General features: G+C 43.6%; 2 protein-coding genes across 6 annotated transcripts in view; one reads left to right on the top strand and one right to left on the bottom strand.

The window, feature by feature from the left end:
- The first annotated feature begins 1,178 nt into the window (after positions 1-1,178).
- On the top strand, positions 1,179-20,312 carry nat8l (N-acetyltransferase 8-like). 5 transcript variants are annotated; one of them, XM_064343733.1, is made up of 4 exons: positions 1,549-1,679; positions 3,167-3,363; positions 9,857-10,158; positions 12,536-20,312. In XM_064343733.1, exons 3-4 carry the CDS (start codon positions 9,897-9,899, stop codon positions 12,901-12,903), a joined length of 630 nt encoding a protein of 209 aa, XP_064199803.1. In that variant the 5' UTR covers positions 1,549-1,679; positions 3,167-3,363; positions 9,857-9,896; the 3' UTR covers positions 12,904-20,312. The 5 variants fall into 5 exon arrangements, with proteins under 5 accessions (XP_064199801.1, XP_064199803.1, XP_064199802.1 ...); XM_064343732.1 differs by having other exon boundaries at positions 9,854-10,158; XM_064343731.1 differs by lacking the exon at positions 9,857-10,158 and having other exon boundaries at positions 1,179-1,679; positions 3,199-3,363.
- The window catches only part of poln (polymerase (DNA directed) nu), a 90,310-nt gene continuing 87,361 nt past the window's right edge, over positions 19,975-22,923 (bottom strand). The window contains exon 28 of the mRNA XM_064343736.1: positions 19,975-22,673. Within this exon, the coding sequence (XP_064199806.1) occupies positions 22,581-22,673 (93 nt within the window). The 3' untranslated portion in view covers positions 19,975-22,580. The remainder of the gene's footprint in view (positions 22,674-22,923) is intronic.

The raw sequence follows: 22,923 nt of genomic DNA, 5'->3' as shown, positions 1-22,923 counted from the left end.
AATTCCAGATAAAAAAATTTACGCACGTCCGCAACAAATACATTTGTTTTGTAGACATACGTATCACAAACGTGACTAATTTACTGGCAAATGTTTGCAAGTCCACGTAGAGGGCAGAAGATTCTTGAACAGGGGGAGGCGTTCGCTGGAGAACAGGAGGGGGGCGGGGGGGTGATCCAGTCTAAACTAGTTCTGTACAATGCAATTGCAAGAGAATATCGTCTCCAGCACTATACAATTGCTTGTAATAGCACAACCAAGAAAAAAATTAACGAAGCGTGACCCAGTGCGCTGAAGTGTTTAAATTGGCTTACTGAGTTTATAAAATAGCATATTACAACCAACAGTGTTTCAACTTTAAAGCGAAAGAGTTTTCAGTTGAATCACGTGTACTATTATTTTCAAGCAATAGCTTGATTTTTTATAGCCACATTCGGCAGTAAGAAGTTGCTACGTAATTCATAATTTAATAAAGTGTAAGATAATGTGTGTCTTTCAGCGAAGTCTAGGTATCGTATCGTCTTAGCCCAATGTGCCTATGATATCCACCGAACACGTGTTCAACCATAAAATAAAACCATGCCTCGCGCAACAGAAGTTCTTAAATGAAGGCTGATAAACTAATGACACTTAGTTTAGTGTGTCACGACAAAGGGCGGCTAAGATTAATAAAAAGCCTTTCTGGAATCACTGCAGTGCACCAGGCGCGTAGGTTGAGCTCGCAGAGGGGATGGAACCACAGGGGAAATACATGATTTGACATATTCAAATATTACGCACACGCTCAAATATTCTTACACGTTAACGCCCTCGGTCAGCTTCCCTCATTTTAAGCACCGTTCTGTGACACGCCATACAGCACACATCCAATTCAATCAGACAACTCAACTAGACGAAAGATTAGGCTGTTAGAACAATTTCTACGCTCTTCGAATTGTCTGTGATACTTCTTGGATAATCAGGGTGGTCTGTCCATGATCTGGGACACGACTGTGCCCAGAATACCGTAGGATCAGATACGACAGCGCAGTTGCAGATATTAAGAATTTCGTCGGCTACGACTAAAATGAATTCGGTTTTTTAGAAGACAGCCGATAGGGTGTTTCTCTCTTTGCCCTCCTCTTCATATTGCCATCACGTGGTGGACAAGTACAGCCAATCTGTAAAATGTGTAGACCACCCTGGCCCCAGAATCTGAATGCGGCTGCAATAGCGTATTATAAATACAGCTTAAAATGCAGCCCTTTCTCCCGGTCGTGAGAACAGCTCAGGTTTACAGTGGTGCATTCGCCTTTTTCTTTTAATAACTGAAAGCATTATTCATTTTTTCTTTCAAGCTTTAAGTATTTCATAGGCCAGTTGCATGCATTGTTCGTCTCCAAAAATGGTTTGCGAGACTAAAATAGTTGCGGATGAACATGATACCATACCTGGGACCAAAAAAGATTCGATTATCGTTTCTTCTTCTCAAATGTGGACTTCATCTTCGACATCCCCAAATACTATAGAGGGAAAAGATGTGAGAAAAGAAACAGTATTCATCCGTGAATTTGAACGCTCGGACCGCGCGGAGGTCCGGCGAATCTTTTATGAAGGGATAATGGAACGGATACCCAATACGGCTTTTCGGGGGCTAAAATATCAAACTCAAACGCAATTCCTGTATGCTTTTCTGATACGTAAGTGGGACGTTTTTTAATTCGCAGATGATGTACATTCATAAAATATTTTATTTTAATACTGTTTTGTAAGTGCCCGTTACACAGCCCTTCTGTTTTAAAGGCGTCAGTGCTACTTTAATTGGATTCTTTTAAATGGCGTTCAGTGTATCCCACATGTCGTATGTTGAGCTAATATTTATAAAGCATTAATTAGAAATGTTTTTTTTTTTTTGAGGAAGTAACTGCATTTTTGCTGTTGAGAAATAAGAATTCACGAGGTAGTTTTTATAAATTGCATATTTAGCGATGTGTATATGTATAATTCGTTGCTCTCTCTTCCTTGTGTACTGGCATGTCGCTCATGTTAAGATTTAACCTTTTACACAAAGGCATGTTTAAATGCATGCTGCTTGCATGTTATGGGGTGGAAACACCACCAGGCCAGTGTATGTGCTCAATGTGCGTGTAGTATGCCGGGTGGACGCATGAATGAATGAATGTTAGGATTGGTCCACGGTGTGCGCGCGCACCAACAGCTAAGTTCACGGTACAGGTCTGTGCACGTTTTTTTCTGCTGCAAGAGAGAAAATGCACTGACCGCGCGCATGCCGACCGTGTTTACTATTCTTGTTGAGGATTAGCATGGTTGCTATTTTATCCCAAGTTTAATTATGTGTCATAAAGTCTCGTGCATTTAGCTGTGGCCGTAATTACTGTTTTTTTCTGGTTATGGCTATAGGTTTACTGTCTTGCGTTTTTAATGTGCACCAAACGCAGCGCACCCACCATTTCATGGAAACAACTAGTCTACAAATTACAAGCTTATTCATTTATATTTTAATTCTACCCTATCATTTAAAAAGAGCAATGTATACGATACGCATTCAGTGTGTATGTGACGCGGTAAGTGATCTGGAAATCGGAGTGTATGAACACCTACTGCACCACAGTTTCATACTCCAGTCTTCTTTCGTTTCAGGTATAAACATTCGCTTGTCCTATATAAACTGCATATGTATACGTGTGTACTTAAACGCGCCCCCAACTTTGTTGACAGGAAACATGCCACATGGTGGTGGAGTAAAAGCATCTTGCATGGGACCGGCAACAGAAAATCATAAAAAATGCATCGTTGCGCAGCTTTCTTGGGATGTAGTGGTCCATACGGGCGCCCCCATGTGGCAATGTTTTTGAATAACCACCACAGATACATTAAACGACGCAAGTTTTGCTGTGTGCGCAAAATGAAATATCCATATGAAAGTAGATTTTTGCCTATAGGGAATTACAATTCAGACAGAACGTTACGTAGAATTATAGAAACGCACTTATTTTTTAAGACTTTTTTTGGTTCAGTAGTCTATTGTATTAACTGTGCTATGTATGGTAATATTGCACATAAGTCTTTTTTTATAGGTTCAGTGATTATTAATTTTGAAATGTGTTTTTGTGTGTACACTGGGTTAATTCCGCCGAAATCAACATTTGATTCTCTTTTCTGACAGGTATCGTTTATTTTTCTCCCTTATCTCCATAGTAATGTGCTTTGTTGTGACCAAATCCCTCGCGCTGACCTGCTGCGCGCCATTCATTCTCATGGGCGCGCGGTACTACTTCAGTAGGAAAGTTATCCTCGGCTATCTCGATCACGCACTGCAAACGGACATGGCTGACATTGAAGAGTATTACATGAAACCCGCAGGTAAGGAGGTGCACATGTTCAAAAAGCATGCTGTAATGTCAAATGTGTATTTTCTTGTCTAAATGACTGTGTGTTGGTCTTCACTATATTCTGATACATTGATAAGTGGTTATGTTCATCGAAAGAAATGTTATACAATGTCTACATTTGTAACAATGTTTAAATATTAATGTTTATGAACATGTTATGAATACATCCTTTAAAAATACTGCAAATGTGTTACAATAACTCACATGCAGTAAAATGGCTTCAACTAACAGAGTACATACGAGTTCAGTTGGGACCATATGTAATGTACTCTGTAAGAGTTGATTTAACACTGAACAATTTACTGTGTAGATATTAACACATACGCACTGCACACACAGTCAGGCGTAGGCACCATTCCTTATTGTGAAGCAGCAGATAAAAAAAGAAGCAGTTCATAGGTACAATGTGCACAGAACTTTTCAGGCAACATTTACGGTCAGGCCAAAATGAACAAATGCATTCACGGTGTGATGCAGCCTGCACATTAAATATGCACCACAGCTTGCGCTGTTCCTAATTGCTGAGGGCACGTGGGCTATTGATTGCAGGGAGGAAATTGCTGTCGTGCACTCTCCTGGGCAGTGCACGTCAGCAGAGTTCAGAGTTGATTTCCTGAGGGTTTCTGACTCTCACAGAACCCATCGCTCAACTTCAATCGCCGTGGACAGGGGCTTAGACGTGCTGGAGCTGTTTAAAAAGCACAGCTTCCAACGGCTCCAATGACAAAGCAAAAACTGAATTGCTTTTGTTCAAAGTGTGGGGGCTGGTCAGTGATGATTAAACCCTGTAATTGCACCGAGAAAGAGATTTTTTTTTGTTCCATCAATGTAAAAACAAAAATGTAAGAACTCCGCTCGACTGGAATATGATGGCGTTTGTGTTAGTGCCCAGTCCAGGGAAATGACGGTCCAGAAATTGATTCTTAGCAACAGCAGGTACTGATGACAAAACTTCCTCCACCGTACCCCCCCAAACACCCACTTGAGGCAGTAGAAACACTACCTGTATAACTACAATTTAAGGAATCTGCTGCTCTAAATGCAGTCTGACTCCAAAATCACACAAGTCATATGAACATGTGATGCACAGACAAAAGTGAGCTGTGGTGAGTGAAGAACAACATCCAAGGCATAAATCAGGATTGCCTCTGTGTGTGTGTGTGTGTGTGTGGGTGTATGTATGGGTGTGCATGCATGTGTGTGTGTGTGTGTGTGCATGTATGTATGCATGTTTGTGAATGTGTGTATGTATGCGTATATATGTGAGGGTGTGTGCACAGTAAAATGTCCAGTGTTAGCACTAACAGAGTACATATTAGTTCAATAGGGACCATATGTACTCTGTAAGAGTCAATTTAATACTGGACATTTCACTGTGCGTATGCGTATGTATGGGAGTTTGTGTACATGACTGCATGGGTTAGCGTATGTATGCGTGTGTGTGTGTGTGTGTACGTGTGTGTGCACGGACACGTTTGTGTGCCTCACTGTATGTGTGTGTGTCTCTGTGTGTGTGCGCGCAAGTGAGCATATGTGTTTCGCAAGCCCGGGGCTACAACAGATTCTTCTCCCAGCTAGCGGCCCAGTCACAAGGTGCTAACAGCATTAGCGGGAGCAGCCAGGTAGTTCTGCGTCTAAATGGCCTGTCAGGGCATTGCGCATGCTATTTGGGGGAGGGGGGGGGGGGGCTGATCAATGCCATTACCTCCTTTGTGTGCACACAGTGGTCAGGCACAAAGGGCAGCAGTCCTCTCTAACCAGCCGTGGGGACAGAACAGGTGATCCAGTGATAGGCAGGCAAGGGTGGAAGGGCAGTGTGGTCAATGGCGTAGAGTGCCGGTCCTTAGACAGACAGACAGACAGACACACAGACACATACACACGCACACACACACACATTCAGTTATTCCTCAGTTTTTTACCTGATTGATTTCAGAACTAAAATGACACATTTCTGTCTACAACTGTGCAGGTGTTATCAGTGTTAACTAAAAGAATCTGTTAAAAGAGGGACATTTTAAAAAGGCAGAAGCTGTCGTGTCTAGGAACCGACATACTTCCACGCCAATCGCCAATCTGTAGAAAACAATTTCACGAGGGAAAAGACACAACAGCAGCAAGCTCTTCAGAAAGTTTAGACTTTATTGCACAGGTGCACAAAGCCGGATCAATTCAGGGGAATTGAACCTCGATTGTCAGTTTTGCATACATTTTATACACAAATTGTGCCCACAACCCCCCTTTAACACATTTCTAAAAATACCAGCCATCTGGTCTTTTTGGCACAGTAAGGAGTTTCAGTTTCCTGTTCGTGGGTCAACTTGACTTTCTTGACACCAAAATGATTTTCGGTCCTTATGATGTTCTTAATGTATCAATAATTAATCTTATCATAGTGGACAGGTGCCCCAAAAATGATTTTCGGTTCTATTGATGTTCTTAATTAATCTTATCATAGTGGACAGGTACCCCAATTTTCCCTTACTCTGTACTTTCTCACTATGCACACACTGTATTTTTCCATTACACATACAAGTTCACAGAGTTATAGCCTCCTGTACTTTTTTTACTTTATTCAGGTTACACATGGGTCACTGTAAAGTATTAGTTTTCTAGCATATTTCTATTGGGTAATAACGTTTTGTTAGTTTTTTGGATTATATTTTTAGTAATATATGATTAGTTTTTGGTTAGTGTTATCTGCTGGAATTATTATTTGATTAGTTTTTCTGCTTAGTGAGTAAGTATGATTTTTCTTAAGCCTTCTGCATTTTCCTTTTTTCTACAGCGGATACTGTGGTTTCTTGCATTACCATAAGCTTTGCTGCAACTACTGATATAGAGTTATTGGATTACATATTGATTATATTAGTATATAGTTATACATGTGATATATGAGTGTATATCATTTTTATCATGAAGCATTGAGAGTTTGGAGGAAACAGTCTGATCAACATTGACAGGAATACCCTTTAACAAAAAAACTTTAACATGTGACGTCATCACACTCATGGGGAGTCTCAAAATTCTCCTACAAAACTTGTCCCGTTTTTAGGTGCACATATATATCACATTACCCATTTACTGGGGTGGAGGGGGCTTTTAACAGGGGCTAATGCCCTGACCGAGGAGTACAGTGGTCCAGCTCGTTACGCGGTTCTGAAACAGGAGGGCCGGTGTTGCTCTGTTGCTCTCTCCCCTCTGATCCACGCGGCTGCCGGCGCGTCGGCTACCACCGTTTTGCCGCGGCACACCCACTGGGGCTCCTCCTGCCTCTGAAATCAGTCCGAGAAAATTGCTTTGAAGTCACCTGCGGGAGCTGCTCTGGGAACGGTCGCCTCTGTCATAGGCTGCGGCTGCTTATTTAGTAGCACTATAAGAAAATAAAGGTTGCAGTTGTGACTGTTGGTTAGCCTTGCAGGATGAGTAAAGAAAGGGGTTGTTGCAGTGCTTGGTTTATGACTGGCAGTGGTGGGGGGGGGAGGGGCGGGTAGTTTGGGGGCTGGGGAGCATTAAGACAGACCAGCTCATCGCCCGAGGGGATTATTTTCTCATTGGCCACAGAGGCTCCCGATCAGCTGACTACCCAAATGTATGGATTTCCTCTCAGCACCTTTTGAATGTGTCTTCCTGGAAAGCTGGGTTATTTTGTTACTTTGGGAAGCCAGTCAGTAAGGGATGGGTTAATGAAGCATAATGGGTGGATCTGGTACCATGCGCTGTCAATCATTTGATCTGTACGAACCAATTAAAAATATCTTCATTGCTGCAGAAATGACAGCTCCGTCCACTTTTGGAGGTTGTTCCTTTGGTAGGAGCTAGTCCATTTTCTGCTAGGAGAGGTGCTAGTTTGTGGACCTTTATCCTGTGCGAGCACTCAATGTAGCATTGCAAAATTGCCACTTCATGTCCGCCACGGTCTGCTTTAACCATAAAAGCGTTTCCGCAATGGCAATCCTTCAAAGTTACGTCCCAATATGTTTCACGGACCCATTACTGTCATCGTGTCAGACTAAATATAGAGGAAAGAGTTGAATGGATTTGATTGGGGGCGATCTGGTTCAGTTCCACTGTGTGGCAGTTGGTATAGGAAACCTGTGCATCTTTTTGCCAGCAAAAGTGGATTGAAGAGTGGGCTTTGTAATTAAAAAAAAAAAAAACATTTTTCTTTTGAACAGGGAGGTCATTTTTGGTTTGTAGCAGTGCAGAGGTATGGCTCTTTGGGGCGGGGCCAGGATGACGGGGCAGCGGGGGAAGGCTTACGGAACCTTTCCGGCCCTTTCTGTGACAAGCTGTTAATCACGGGGGTGGGTGGGGGGGTCCCAGGGGGTAAAGGGGGCGGGGAAGAGGCTGTCAATGGAAAATAAGCCCAAACTAGAAAGTTGCCCGTACAATCCCCCCTTCCCCTTCCCCCTCCCCCCGTCATCATGGCTTCAGGATGCTCTCGGCCTCAGTGTCTCTGCTGGACCAAAAAGAGGGTGCCATATGCAACACTGATAAAAAATTTAAACGTGTTCCAGCTAAATATACCCCCCAAAAAAACCAACAGATAGTGCTACCGCCAAGTGAGTTAACAGACTTGTCAATTTATTCAGCTGACAGACAGAAGCTGTTGTAGTTTCCGAACCAAGTACAATATGTACGTATCTATTTAACAAGGGGCCAGAAAAACAGTGGAGCAAAAAAACATACTCCTTTTGGTACTCTGGTGGTTTAGTTTCCGGCTTCAGAAAGGAGGAAAATAAGACGGGCATGGTGGCTTTCGCTAAAGCTGAGGGACAGAGAGAGAGGCACGGTGGTGATTAATGCATTACTGCATCTCCGCTGCAATGCATCCGTGACGGACCTAAGGAGCAGACGGCAGCATCGGGGAGGGGCGGGGGGAGGGGGAGGCGGGTGATAAATACTCCACTTCCTGCTCAGGTATTGGACAGAGGGGGAAAAAAGAGGAGAGAAATGGGGGTGGGGTGGTGGTGTGTGTGTGTATGTGTGTGCGTGCATGCGTGTATGTGTGTGTGTGTGTGTGTGTGTGTGCGCATGTGTGGGGGAGGAGGCTCCTAGAGGATTTACCCCATTTGTCAGGGTGTGGTGACAGGGAGTGTGTGTGTGTGTGTGTGTGTGGAGGGGGGTGGGGATGCTGATGTGGGGGACATAAGAAGGAGATCCATACTCCCAGCATGCTCTCTGATCCCGAGGGACACACTACAGATAAAGTGCCGAGGGGTAGAAGAAAGGCTCTGCAGAGGTCCGCATCAGATCACATCACGAATCACACAGAAAATGTCAATCTTAACAGCAAATCTGAAATACTACTATAATACAGCACAACACCAGTTACAATATTAACACAGACGTCAATCGGTCTGATTAGTCCTTAATCAATGTTACGCATTCGGAATTAGCCAGACTTGCACTCCAACCTCTCACCATTAAGTAATGTTTTTTTTTTTTTGCTCGCTTTCTAAAAGGTTTTCTCATTGTAGCTCACGCAAGCCTTGAAATCAAACATCAAATTACATTCGCAGGGTGCCCAATTATGTGCCACCGATGCACGTCTCATTATAACTTGATCTTATTCTTTTTCGTGGCACATGCAAAGAAGCAGCACATCATACGCGATGCAGTCCCTTTGATGGGGATGCCTCCTTTGTGTCTGTGAAATCACACGCACTCAAACGCCATCTAAGGGAAATCTCAGGCCTGGGAACAAAAGGACGAATGAAAACATAATTATAGATTCTGAAGTATGAAGAAAATATTTTTTTTCAAAATTAATAGCATTTGACAAACCCCCCAAAACCCGCCCTCCTCTTTATTCTTGATTGACAGGTTAGATGCAGGTGCACACTCTTTAGTTGTAGAACTCTTGCAATTGTAGAATGTAGAATGAATGCGAAATGTAGAATGTTCATTTGTGCATACAGAGCTACAAGCATCGCTTTTCTTCACTTCCCTTGGCTGACTAGAAATTGAGGGACATTATCTGCTTTGGTACTAGCTTTGTGAATCTGTGAAACCCTCCCCTTTACAGTCCAATCTAGAGCACAAATCACATTGTCTAGAGCACTGACTGTCTAGAGCACAAATGGCATCGCCCCCAGTCTAGAGCACAAATTGCATTGCCCCCAATCTACGGCACACATCGCATCGCCTCCACAGTTAGCCTCACAGTAAATGTGAAAGCAGTACTTCCTTGTTGTTTTCCAGTTTGTATTCATGAAGATAAGTTCAGGTTCACATTGATCTGTATTAGGTACTAGTATTCACGTCAGTCTTTTGCCTTTTGTTGTAGTTTTATTTCTCTTCTTGTTTTTTATATGTTAGAGCTTCTGCCCCCTCTGGCCAAAGACGGTATGAGCAGTTCCCATCCTGCTCCCTGGGAGGACTGAAGAGAGATGAGTGTCCTCTGATCTCATCATCTAACCAGCTCCTCTCGTTCTCCAAATCTGACTCTTAACCAGCAGATCCCTTCTTCTCCGAGCTCCTGCTCCGCGGGGGAGAAGGATGGGGCTCAGTCTGGGCGGAGTCAGCAGTTTGGGCGGTGTCAGCACCCCTTCCTTGCCCGTCGCGGGGAAGAGACACGCGACTCCAGACTTGAGCCCAGATCCCAGGACCGCGCTCCCGTACCCTCTCACCCACCCCCTTTCGGGGGCCCCCATCCTCCCGAACCAGGACAGTGCGGTGCTTGTTCCTCCCCGCGCCCCTCTACGCAGCCCAGTCTTCCCCCTGGACACGCGACTAGCCTCACTTTACCTGTCTCACCCAGGTGAGGGGACGGGAATGCCGTTCTGTTCTGCCGTCTCTGCCGCGCCCAGTCGACAGGCGCCGCCCTGCTAGCGACTTCTCTGTGTTTAGCCGTTGCCAGCAACATCATTAGTTTTAAACTCCTAATTTGTGAGAAACGTGAAGATTAAGAGCGCAGGGCTAGACCTCGCCACACATAGCAGGACAGCAGCGCAGCATCAAAGCAGATCTCTGAGGCCTCGCTCAGCTTACCTGTTGACGAGGCTAAGAACGGACTCATTAGAGAAAGGGCACGCAGGCCGGCCATCTTACTGCGGTTCAGAGGAGAAGGAAGGCAGATCAAAAGCTTGATTTATCTGGAAAAGCAAAAACAGTAAAGGTCTTTTATGTCATACGTTTATAACTAGTCAGTACCCACTAGTTAATTAAGTTTACAATTGGCTCTTGTCTGTGAATTGGGGGGGAAAAGCGTACATTTTTTCATACTTTGCCTCATATTTTGCAGAAAATACAAAATAATTTGTCAAATTTGAAGACCTCTAAATCTGGAAGTGCATGTTTTAAACATTTGATTCTGAAAGCTCAATTGGTGGTTCACGATGAGAATTACTGTACAAAGAGTACAGTATAACCCTGTATTTGTACAGTATTTACAGTCCATGGTATTTAATTCAGCATAGATCATTTTATATATGGACATCTACGGAAATAAAACATGAAAGCTGAATGTTTTGTGCTGAATGTTTTGTGCTGTATAATGTAGTTTGAGACTGTAATGTCAGCAGTGTGGAGTTGTGGCTAGGGAACTCATTTTAAAACCACAGGTTCGATTACATTTAGGTCAAATAATTACCCCATGCAAGCAGATTAAGGCCCCTGGTGGAGCCAAGGGTGTCCTCGTAATATTAGCTTCTTGTTCCTTATTCTTTGTGCTTAGAGAGATTACCTTAAAACGCATATTAAGTTCGACATATAGCCAACCTTTAGAGGTCTACTGTGGCCAACATTAAGAGCACTCTTAATACTACCAGCTTTATCAGTGTATTTTCTCGAGGAGAAACACAGTGGGTTTGCCTTACAGCTGTGACGCAGCCCATTCAAGACAGTGAAATGATGTTTGGCATGAAGGCAGCATTCACTGTAGGCCTTGTTACAGGCATGTACACATTCTACAGAGACCGAGCAGCATATAGTGAAACAGAATGATCCAGGGCGTGTCTACCACTGTTACAAATGTAGCCATTGCAGCTGTTACAGTTAAAAACATTTCTCATTGTAAAAACTTGATTTGCTGGAATGTTCAATGAACATGGCTCACTGTTAATGTGTCTGTTTTATATGTGTGTCTGTGTTTGGGTGTCACAAATTGTTTTTAAACTCTCAGTTATGCTGTGATGTTTGCTAAAATTTGAATCACCTAAGTCAGCTTGTTGCTTCTTTTTTTTCTTGATTTCACCAGTGGCCATTGTGACGACACATTCCGCTCAGATATTTCCAACAGAACATTTTGTGACACAAAAACAATCCGTGAGAAAATGAATAGTGGCAAAGGTCACTTTCACCTGGTCTATCTACGTAATGGTGACACCTGTCCAAAAATTCCACAGCTTAGGTTGGAAATGTGATTAGTGAAAGTGTTGCAAACATCACTTAACACTTGTGTATAGAACATATTGAGCAAGGTTATTTTTCAGGAAAGTTATTTTGACTGTGTCATGACAGAGGACACATAAGAACTTCAGGCAAGCAGTAATATAGGGCTCTGGACAGTGGAAAGTTATAGTAGAACAATTATGTCCAGGAATTTGGTTGCCTTTTTTGAGGGTCTGTAGCTTTTGCTGAGGGGGTTTGTTCCTGGGGGATTGAGAGTGTTGCTGGCTGACTTTGCAGCCATGGTTATGCAAACCTTCAGGGTTCCTTAGGGTCCACAGAAACACCCGTGGTCCTGAGAGCCTGAACTCTTCCCAATCAGATGGGAGAGAATAGTCAAAGACCAGACAGGATAGTCACCTGCCAGCCACCATGAAGTCATTTTGATGGTCTTGCCTCCTGAGTCAAGACTTTAAAACCCGAATGAGACTCAAAATTTGACCCACTCATCTCTCCGTGGAAACAGGTGACATAAAAAGATAAGGGAAGGCCACACAGGAAAGAGGAAGGAGTGCGGTTAAAAACGGTTAGAAAGCTCGTTAGCAAGCTCAGCGGCACAAGGGCCCAACACTTTAAGCATTGCCTTTGGGAGCATTCGAACAGCGTATGCACACATTCCATTCCACTCCCCGCTTTATTCGTAGGTTCACATGTTCACGTTTGTGTTGAATTACACAGGGCCGCTGGCGTTGCCGGGGAGTGTTTCTTTTTGGGGGGGTTACCCCTGCTGAGTGCACGTCTCCCCGCAGGCTCCTGCTTCTGGGTGGCGGTGCTGGACGGCCGGGTGGTGGGCATCGTGGCGGCGCAGGGCAAGGAGGAGGACAACGCGCTGGAGCTGCGGCGCATGTCGGTGGACTCCCGCTTCCGGGGCAAGGGCATCGCCAAGGCGCTGGGCCGCAGGGTGCTGGAGTTCGCCGTGCTCAACAACTACTCGGCCGTGGTCCTGGGCACCACCGCCGTCAAGATGGCCGCCCACAAGCTGTACGAGTCGCTGGGCTTCCGCCGCGTCGGGGGCAGCGAGGACCACCGGCTGCCCGGCATGAGCCACTCGCCGCTGGAGCGGATGTTCTTCCAGATCCGCCACCACCGCTACCGCTTGCAGCTCCGCGAGGAGTAGAGCCGCCGCCCGCGAGCCCAGATCCGCCCTCTCCTCCACCCACTTATTTATTTTTTTAACTATTCCGATTCTTACTACTACTACTATTATTATTATTATTATTACAATTCATCGTAACCACTAATTCTTTTTATTTATTTATTTCCATTATTATTACTTCTTTTTTTATAGGACCTTTTTTAGTGGATTTTTTCAGATTTGTTCTTTTTTTATTCTTTATCTTTTTATCACCCTTTTAAACTTGTATCTCTCCCCTTTATCAAAAGAACAAAAAAAAAAAATACAAAACAAAAAAAAAAACATATTTTTTCATCATCTTCATCTTCCTTCATCTGATAACATCCTTACCCCCAACCCCCCCCCCCCCCACCTCTCTACCCAAACTATATCACCAACCAAATGGACCCCCCCCTTGCTCATATTATGCGATGGTATATATTTTTTCAGAAACCAACTGCCCACCCTCCTCTACCTTAGCCTCTGTTCCATGCAGCCCCTCCCACCTCTTTTGGCCCTGCCCCCATCTTCAGAATAACAAGCTGGGATGCGCAGGAAGAGGAAGGTGGCCCTGTTGGAGTGGGCTGGGCGTGCTGGGGCAGGACGAGGTGGCACGAGGCGGGGCAAAGGGCTGTTATTCCGGGAGGACGTCGCCAGCGTGGCTCGCCCCTCCCCTCTCACTCCGGCTCCCTCTCCATTGTCTCACATGCGTTCGTCTCATCAGGACGGGAAATGGCGGGCGCTCGCTGATGAGTCGGCCTTATTCTGTTTGTGTTTCCTTTGATTTTTGAGCCGTCTACCCACTATCTACAACTTAAGCACAGCTGCTTTCCATGTCCCTGGTAAATGAAGAGGGGGGGGGAGTATTTTGAACCCTGAGCACAATGATTACCGTTGTGCAGTTCCATCTCTTCTCCCTCCTCCTCCAAGCTTTCTGACACCTTTGGCCCCTCCCTAACACCGCCCCCCTCCCCTCTCCTTTGGTGATTGGTTTGACGATGTTTCTCTCTCTCTCTCTCTCTCTCTCTCTCTCTCTCTCTCTTTCTCTCTGTCTGTCATGGACTCCTGGTGGGAGTGGGCTGGGCTCCTAGTGGGAATGGGTGGGGCTTCTGGTGGTGGGAATGGGTGGGGCACCCGGTGGGAGTGGGTGGGGCTTCTGCATGGAGGGAAAACGGGCAGCTTCTCTTCCACAACAGCACGCAGTTATACTACAAGATATACAGACACAAGTGTGTGTGTGTGTGTGTGTGTTTGTGTGTGTCTACGCATTCACACGTATGTGCATGGTGCATACAAGTGTGTGTACAAGCGTGTCTGAGTATTCATGTGTGTGTTTGTGTGAATGACGCAAAGTACGATGCAAGAAACATTCTAAATTCAAGACTGTAGTTTAAATTTCCCATCAGAGAGAATATTGTGCGATCCTCTCATTGTTATCAATATTAATATTGTACTTATTATACTTATTTATTTTATTTGAAATATATTTTATGTACGTGTGTACATGTATATATCAATATATGCTTATACACACATATGCATACGGAATTTATGAATTGAACTTTTCTTAATGAAATTTAATTGAATGGAAAAATAATTTTTAAATTGAAAATTATAATGAATCGAGATTAGTACTGGGATTTTAATGTCACTTTCATATTTGAGAAAAAAACACCTACAGAGAAGCACCTCTATACTGTAGTGTTTTAATGACTCTTTAAAAATGAGCTTACATTAATAAATTCTCCCTGTAATTAGGACTGTACATTGTTAGCAATATTTGTGGCAAAAATATTATTGGGCACAAAGTTGTGAAAAATTGGATATAAGCTAAATGGAAATATATATAGGCTATATATCTACACATCTATATATCTCTATATATGTATGTGTATACTATATGAATATATACATATGATACACCTTAAAAATGTCCAACTTCTCTCCATCTCCATTCTTCTATCCATAAGCCAGCAAAGGGAGAGTTTAACGCAATGAGCCGAATTTGTTACATACTTGTAAAAAGTAAGAATAAAAATGTTAAAAAAAGATACATAGATAAAAAATTAAGGAAAAAAAAAACATCTCCAATTTTTCTTGTCTTGTCTCTCGCCCTCCCATGAATATGACTGCAGTCCTGAGCCCACCCTCTCTGCATGTGCCACACAGTCTTGCTGTGCTGCTCTTTTAATGTTCATTTGAGCTTGTACCCTGTGATGTCATCGCAGCAGTGTTGGGCCGCGCCCGCGGTCACGGCAACCTGTGTTACGGGCGTTCAGTAAACCAGACCTGGAGCATGTAAGAAAGTGCGCTGTAGTGTGTGAGCCAGGATGGAGCCTTGCTGTAGATATCTAATCTCTGGGGAGAGGGATACACTGAGACAGAGGGAGTGACAAAGAACACACTGCGGAGGGCCCTGCCCCTCTCACAAGCCCCACCCACTGCCTTGATGACATCACAGTGGGAACTGTAGAATGCAAAAGCAATGCAATGCAAATTTGGCATGCCTCTGTACCTGGTGTGTGCGTACAGCACCCTGCCCTGTAAAAGAAGTAAAATAACTACAAGAAAAAAAAATAGAAAATAAGCTTATCTTTAGCTTAAAATATAACAATGTGTGTTTATTTGTGCAAAGGAATTACTGTTTTGCATGAATCGTGTCTTTGAAGGAAACTAATAGGAAAAAAGATGTATCACATGGCAAGTCTAAACTAACAGTGGAATTGTACTTTACTTGTTTTTATTTTAAGTTTAATTAGTACTTGGTAACTTTGGTTTTCGTAATGCAACCAATGGGGATTGTTCAAACAAAGTGCAAACTGAAAAGTCCTTGAAATCAACATTTTCTCTCAGACTGTGCTCCTTCTTGTATATACAGTAGCTCATAATCCACATTTAATCAGTATTTTGGCTTTTCCCAAAGAGGGAAAAAATGTAACAACAGTCATACAAAAAAGAAAAACAATTCTATATTATATTTTGTGGGTTTTCCTCTTTACATTTTGTTTGAACCCCCTTCACCCCTGACCAGCCATGTGAGGTGAAAAATGGAGGGTACGGTAGAAAGCCAAGCTTGTCCAAAAATGTTAACTGAACACATGCTAATTAAGTACCCACACCCCTCCTTATTTGATCAGACCTTACCAGAGCTTGTGGGTATGTTTCAGTCAGAGTAGATTCAGACGTCACCCCAGAAAATGAAAGTAAACCACCCTTTGCCAAAATTCGGAAGATTGTTCACAGAGTTCTTACATGGCCTACAGTCGCTGTTATTCTGGCTTTGACAGTGAGCATTGCGTATGAAGCTGTAGATTCCAACAGCCACAGAGATTTTTCAATTCTGTGATCCAGGTACATTAAATGTAGTTATTAATGAAGGTAATTATACTTCTTCATTGAGGATAATGGTGATGGTAAAATGGCTGTCAAAAAATGCTGTCACGAATGGAATTTTTTTCGTTGTGGAAATAAGAGGACATTTCCTCTCTTTTTGCCAGCGAAAGTTCTCTCTCATTTGAGTTGTTTTAAGCACCGCCTCACTTCATTTTATTGGTGATGAACATTAAAGACTTGAATGTACAGGGCATAGACAGACTTCATTGATTGTTCTGTTGTTAAACAGAGGAAGACAGTAGTTGCACTTAACTGCATTTGCTCATGTTGAGAGGCAAAAAAAAATATTACATTGATCCCACTGAAAAGGTGCGACTGCAATTCAAAAAAAGACAAGGAAAGCATTCCAAGCACAGGGGAAGACGATTCACCATTTGCCTGAAAACCAGATAGCAGAATAGACTGCTAAAACATCTTAGAGAGGATGTTAGAATTAGATTTCAGACAGCAATGCAGTCAGATCTTGACATCCATAATACTGATCCTGCATTTATTGAACATTTTTTGAACATCAAAGCTTCATGATTTGTATTTCTTATCATCAGCCTACCTTTCACTTAGCAGTCAGACACCAGTGAGCGGATATTGTCGTCTGCGCTTTCATTCATAAATATGGTGTTGGGGAACCAGTTCATAGCACATTGACCCAGGAAGCACATTGATAAATGCAAAACGTTCAGTTTTTCCCAGTCAAAATGTACACATATCAATTCAGAACACAGACACAAATCTAGATGCACAAATGACCTCTACTAACCAGTATTTCCAGTTAGATCTGTGCAACTGTGAAGCCACAGAGCTTGAATGTAAAATGGCAAGTAGTAATGTAAAAGAGATCTGTGAGATATCACACAAAACAAGGACTTCCCGAGGAGCTTTTCATGAACTGCCTTGACTACAAATAGAGGTCACTTCGCCGTGCCTGCTTCAATTGCTGGATCCCGAAATGGACTGACGTGTAAAAGTGGAATGTTCTTTGTGATGGTCAGAGCTTTGCAGGATGTTGCATCTCTGTTACTGGGGGGACAGTTTGGGAGGGGGGTTGACGAGGGCCAATGGGCTGTCTGAAACCCTGCCAAATGGGAGCGGTTAACCCCCCTCCCTATTCCAATGTGTCTTATTCCTCAGGCTGTGCTGTTTGAATGTCAGTCAACTAGAAGCTACACTGTGGTGATCAGGGGGCAAAGATAATGACCATTTTACAGACAATCTCTCCTAAGAAGGAGACTGTCCAGGATATATATCAACCAGGAAAGAGCTGCTCTGTACTGTTTGGCCCAACAGATGCATCAGTGCACCTGTGCTAATGATTGGTTTGGCCTCCTGTGTGAATGGTCCCTTGTTTGAAAAGAAATATGGGTGTGTGTGGGGCGGGGGGGGGGGGGCTTCCATACTGTGACTGTAGAACGGGGGTGCACAGCTCCTTTCCTGGGGGGGCGCAGTGTGTGCAGGGTGCAGCTGTAGCTCATGACTTGTGATTGGGGCTAATTAATCGAGAGCATACTGTAAGCTGGCATGAAATCCCAAAACATACCGACCCCTGGGGCAACTTCAGCAACAGCTCTGATCAGACAGCTGTGTGTTTACACTGAACAGATCCTGTGTGACCCACGTGTGGATTTGTCTCTCTTTCCGTTTTTAAATGATTATTTCAACGCAAGGGATTGCCGGTTCTGTCATTGTGTTTGCGAGTTCCCAGGGAGGCCATCGGAACCACGACCCTTCTCTGAATGGCAGTTACGGTCAGATGCAACTTGACGGCCGTGAAGGGCTCGGGGGTGGAGCACAGGCCTGTCAATCAGCGCTCGCCTCGCCCCTCCGTCTGAGATGCGGATCGTCTCCCACTTCATCAGGGAAGTGATAAAGTGGGGTCGGGGGGGGGGGGGGGGGGCTGTGCTGCTGTTTCTCAGGCACCAGATCAGTGACTCACATCGATTAATTTATGAAAGCGGTGGCGGTAGCCGATTGCGAGTGATGTCTGCACTCGGGCCTGTGGTAGAATTACAAATGCTGAAGTGCTTTTTAAAACACTGAACTGAGCTCAGAGAACGGTTGGGAACCGATGTGCCTCCCGGGTGGGGTCAATGAGGGGTCTTGGAGTGATCGGAGGGGGGAAACTATATTCACCGTGTGCTTTCTAAACCATTATCCAGTAACTGTTTTCTATCAAAAAAAAAATGTTTAAAAAAAATATATATATATATACACAAATCCCAAGAAATGCAACCATTATCCTCCGTGTTAATTCTAAATACAAATGAAACAATGCTTTCAAAATGCAGCTGAGGGTTCTTTTTACAAAGCAAACCGCCGTCTTTCATTTTGAGTGACTGTGTGTATATACTCAAATCCAGTGCTGTTAAAAAACAAACAAAAAAAACCACGGATTTCTGAATGGTACCTGCCTTAGGAAGATGGCTGCCACAGGAAGGTTCCACCCGTAGAGGACATGGGGGTGAAGGGAGAGCATCTCTGATCGTGGTTCACTTAACACCCCCCCCATCATGACAGCCTGGTGTCTCCCTTATTCTTGTGGCCAAGGACACTTCTGTCTGCAACTGCAGGTGCCAAGAGAGCAAAAGCACTTGTAGCACAACGGCATCATTGCGTTTAAAAAAAAAAAAACGATTTTGCTTCTACTGTATGTACCTTATGCATATGTACAATACAGCATATATATACAAATATACATATACAAAGTGTAATATGACACGGTTATTTTTAAAGGTTTACATTGCCAAAGGGGAAGGTTCTGCTTTATTTTTCATTAAAGGTCTTTGAGCGTCTGCAAGTGTTTAACACAAAACTGTATTTTAAGGTATTATTTCAAATCTGTCCCTGCCCACGTGCCATCTAATCTAGCAATAAAAATAAACCACGACATACAATCTCTATGTGAAATGCTGCAATGTTATATCCCATATACTGTACTGGTTAAGGTGGCGATTGTGATTGCTTTACTGTTGGCATGGCAAACATCACCAGTAATGAGTTGTGGTCAGAAGAGAGGTGTGACTGTCCAATGACTTTTTTTTATTATGAGAAAAATAAATGTTTTTGTTTGACTTTGAATTAACATTACACAGATCATGGTGGTGTGCTTCTGCATGGTTGGAACAAATGTGTGTTAGTCAGAAATGAGTGATTTCTTCTGTATTCCCGCAGAAATAAGGAACTTGATGTTTTCTCTAAAAGCTGTCATTTCCAACTGTGCTGCTCTGAGCTCCGATTGGTCAATCTCATAGATGAATTTCACTCTTCAATGGCTGCACACACACTCTTCTCACTGCACTTCCATCTAGGCGTGGAAGCGTAACATGCAAATAGGACAACAGCAATGATAAGGAGCGTGCTGCAAAGCATACTGGTCCAAAACACAAAAATGTCAGATCTTTTCTGGAGGAAAAAAACCTTTTTTATTAACATTTTAATAAATGTAAAGTGTAAAGTGTATTTTACTGTAAATAGCACCTGGGACAGTTTGTGATCCTTTTGTAACAGTACCTGAAGACAAAAAAATATATCCATATTTTGAAATGTTTACAAAATAACAAGAACTGAAAAACACATATACATACAACACAGGCCATACACACACCTCAGTATGAACAGCTTTTAGAGATAACACCCGTCCCTCACCACTAATTGGGCTCAAAACAGTAGTCGCCTGAGCTCTGCGGCTTTCTGCCCAGCAACCAGATTAGAACATGCGCTCCTGAGGGTCAGGATCCCGTCACTGCTGTAGCGTTAGTCCTCTCTGCTCTGGGCTCCTTCAGATGGAGACAAGCACGTGCAAAAGCGCAGCAGCTACGACAAGACCATATGCAGCCGTCGGGCTGGGCCGCGCGTGGGAGAGTGAGGGTGAAGTCGTTAGGGCGTGGCCAGCCTGTGGACAGAATGACTGTCGTGTATGCAGTGATATCCTGGTTCTCTGGGGTTTGTATTTGAGTTCCTTTAATATTCCTTTCACTGTTATTTTGGTCTTTGGATTTCCTTTTTTCTTTTCTTCTTTTTTTTTTTTTTAAAAGGAAACACTGTAAAGATGTAAAGAAATGATTTCCTGCATTATGAAAGAAATGGATGTACATACGGTTTCAATAAAAAACAAAACACAAGCTTGCACTGTTTTTTAGCTTCTGAATCGTTTTTTTTTTGCAGATCACCATAGAAACAGGGAAAAGAAGATACATGAACCAACTACGCATCAGACATACGCACTGGATAAAAGCATCTGATAAATAAATAAATAAAACAAGTAACACAGAACGGGGATCAACATCAAGCGTATTTTTAATTTACATTTCTATGGACTAACAAAGACTGACGATTTAATGACAAATGTTCTCAGTAGACTCAGTTTTCATGCAAATAAAGACAGAGAAACGGATTTCAAGCACACACACACACACACACACACAAACACTAAATACTGTGTACATGCAGGGGAAAGCTTTGGGAGGCAGTGTGTACGTTACCCTTTATGACGGTGGTTTTCTGGGAAATGGGTTTATCTGTGACTCGAGCTCTCCAGCCCTGCTCAGGTGTGTGCGTCCACCATGTCCAATCAGGAACAGTCTTATCAAATCTCTCCATATGGCTTCAGCATTCGCCATTCACTTTGATCAGAAGCGGGTAGGACAGTGTGTTCAGTATTGGTAGGAGAGTTTGAAGTGTTCAGCAGGATATCGTGCTTTGCGTAACACTGAAGGCTGACTTTTTTCCTACTTCATATAGATCTCAGGTCATATTTTAAGAGCCAACATAGTAAGAAGCATATAGCACAAATAAAATAGCAAATATGAAATTGTAATAGTTGTAATTTTTTCTCCGCAATTTAGAATCTGTGCGTGTTCAGTGTAAGAGAGCCACGCCCCCTGCCCACCCCCATCCTGTACTGCCTTGAGAAATCCCTCTTGTCCATCAGCCCATCACTGCAGCAGGTACTGCTTTTGTTTGTAAAGTAGGAATCAAAAAAAAAAATCTAATGATGAGGCTAAACTGGATCTCAGTGAACACCTGACAGGGCCCGTTAGGTCAGAGCTGGTGTGTGAGCGTTCCCAGCTCCCGGAACATTCTGCGGCACTGCGCACTGAGCCAGACGGCCATTCGGACAGTCAGTAAATGACTCATTTTGGGGAGTGCCGACATAAAAAAATGCAATAAATGTATTTTTTAATGATCGGAGAGCCTAGTTCCTGATGTTTTGGTCCATCTAACACTCTAACGGATTTAGGCCTGAGTGTTCAGGCCCCAGTGCTTCAACAGACTCGAAAAAAGACCACAGGGTGCCCAGTCATCCCACAATGCACTGCACATAACACCTGAAAGTGAGACATTCATTAGCCACGGTGAAACTGGGTCGGCGGGTCTGTTGCTGAGAGGGTGTGTGTGTGTGTGTGTGTGTGTGTGTGTGTGTGTGTGTGGTGGGATGAATGTGTGAGCACATATTTGTGCTCAAAAGGCCACAAAGCCACAGAGACAAAAAAAGAAAGGCCTACGCACACTGCTGCCAAACGCACTAATAAGGGATTGCCCATCGAGCTCAGGGGAAAGGTGCAATCACTGCCCTCTCAAGCAAGCAACACACCATTTCAAATTTCAGTTAAAAATTTAAATTCACAAAGCGCTTCAACATTAAACATATTAACTGTCAAAATTCTTAAATGGGGACAATGTGAAGACAGAGCTACAGAACAGCAATGTCAATTGGAAAACAGCATACAAAATTCATTAAAACCCCAACGCTGAAATCTACTTCCGCACTCATTTTCAGTTCATGCTTCGGCCTGAAAAAAGAGGCTTTTATGAATGCGTACTATTATAACAACAAGAAAATAAATACTGCTGGAGGCTCTGACTTGAACAGATGCAGCGTTGAACATTTAAACAGTTCCAATTCAAAAGGCTCATGTCTAAAATAGGTTCTGACACCTTGCATTCCGATGGTAAGGCAATTTGAAGTGATAGCAGCGTCAGCGCCTTTACAAAGACAATCCTGAATAAAAGCGAATCAGACGAAACCTTCACACGGTCAGGCTGGCCTTGCCTGCTCAAGAGAGAACAGAGGAGCGGGAGAGACAGAAGAGAGGGGAAAAGAGAAGAGGAAAAAATAGAAAATTGGCAAAAAAAAAAAAAAAAAAAAAAGGAACTGGTGCGATCCAGTCTGGAGCCTCTGCCGTTGCCCCCGGATACAGACAGCGAGTGCGGGAGAATTCTGCAGAAGAACGAGGTGCAGCAGAAGCTGCAGCTGCCAGCGGTTGCCTAGCAATGAGCATCCAGACAGAGGCTCAGAGAGCCGGGCGTGGAGGAGCGGGGGGGAGGTGCAGCTCCGACATGGAGCCCCACGACCTGCCGCTCGACACCACCACCTTCAGAGGGACCTGCGGAGAGGGGGGACGGCACACACAGGGGGTTAGGTATTCACCATGGTGACCTACATGAGCTCTGCCGTAACACACAGCAGCTGGAACTGCCTCTATCAGCATGGCCCTCCATTCACAGATAATCATCTGTGTGTGTGTGTGTGTGTGTGGATTATCTCACGTGTATATTTAAATTACCACACGTGTACTGTATGTGTAGTTTATCACAAGGGTACGTGTAGTTTATCACGTGTATGTTTAGATTATC

This window comes from Anguilla rostrata, chromosome 7 (assembly GCF_018555375.3).
Source record: "Anguilla rostrata isolate EN2019 chromosome 7, ASM1855537v3, whole genome shotgun sequence".
Classification (NCBI taxonomy): domain Eukaryota; kingdom Metazoa; phylum Chordata; class Actinopteri; order Anguilliformes; family Anguillidae; genus Anguilla; species Anguilla rostrata.
The sequence above is the reverse complement of the archived record's forward strand: the minus strand, read 5'-3'. Positions and strand labels throughout refer to the sequence as shown.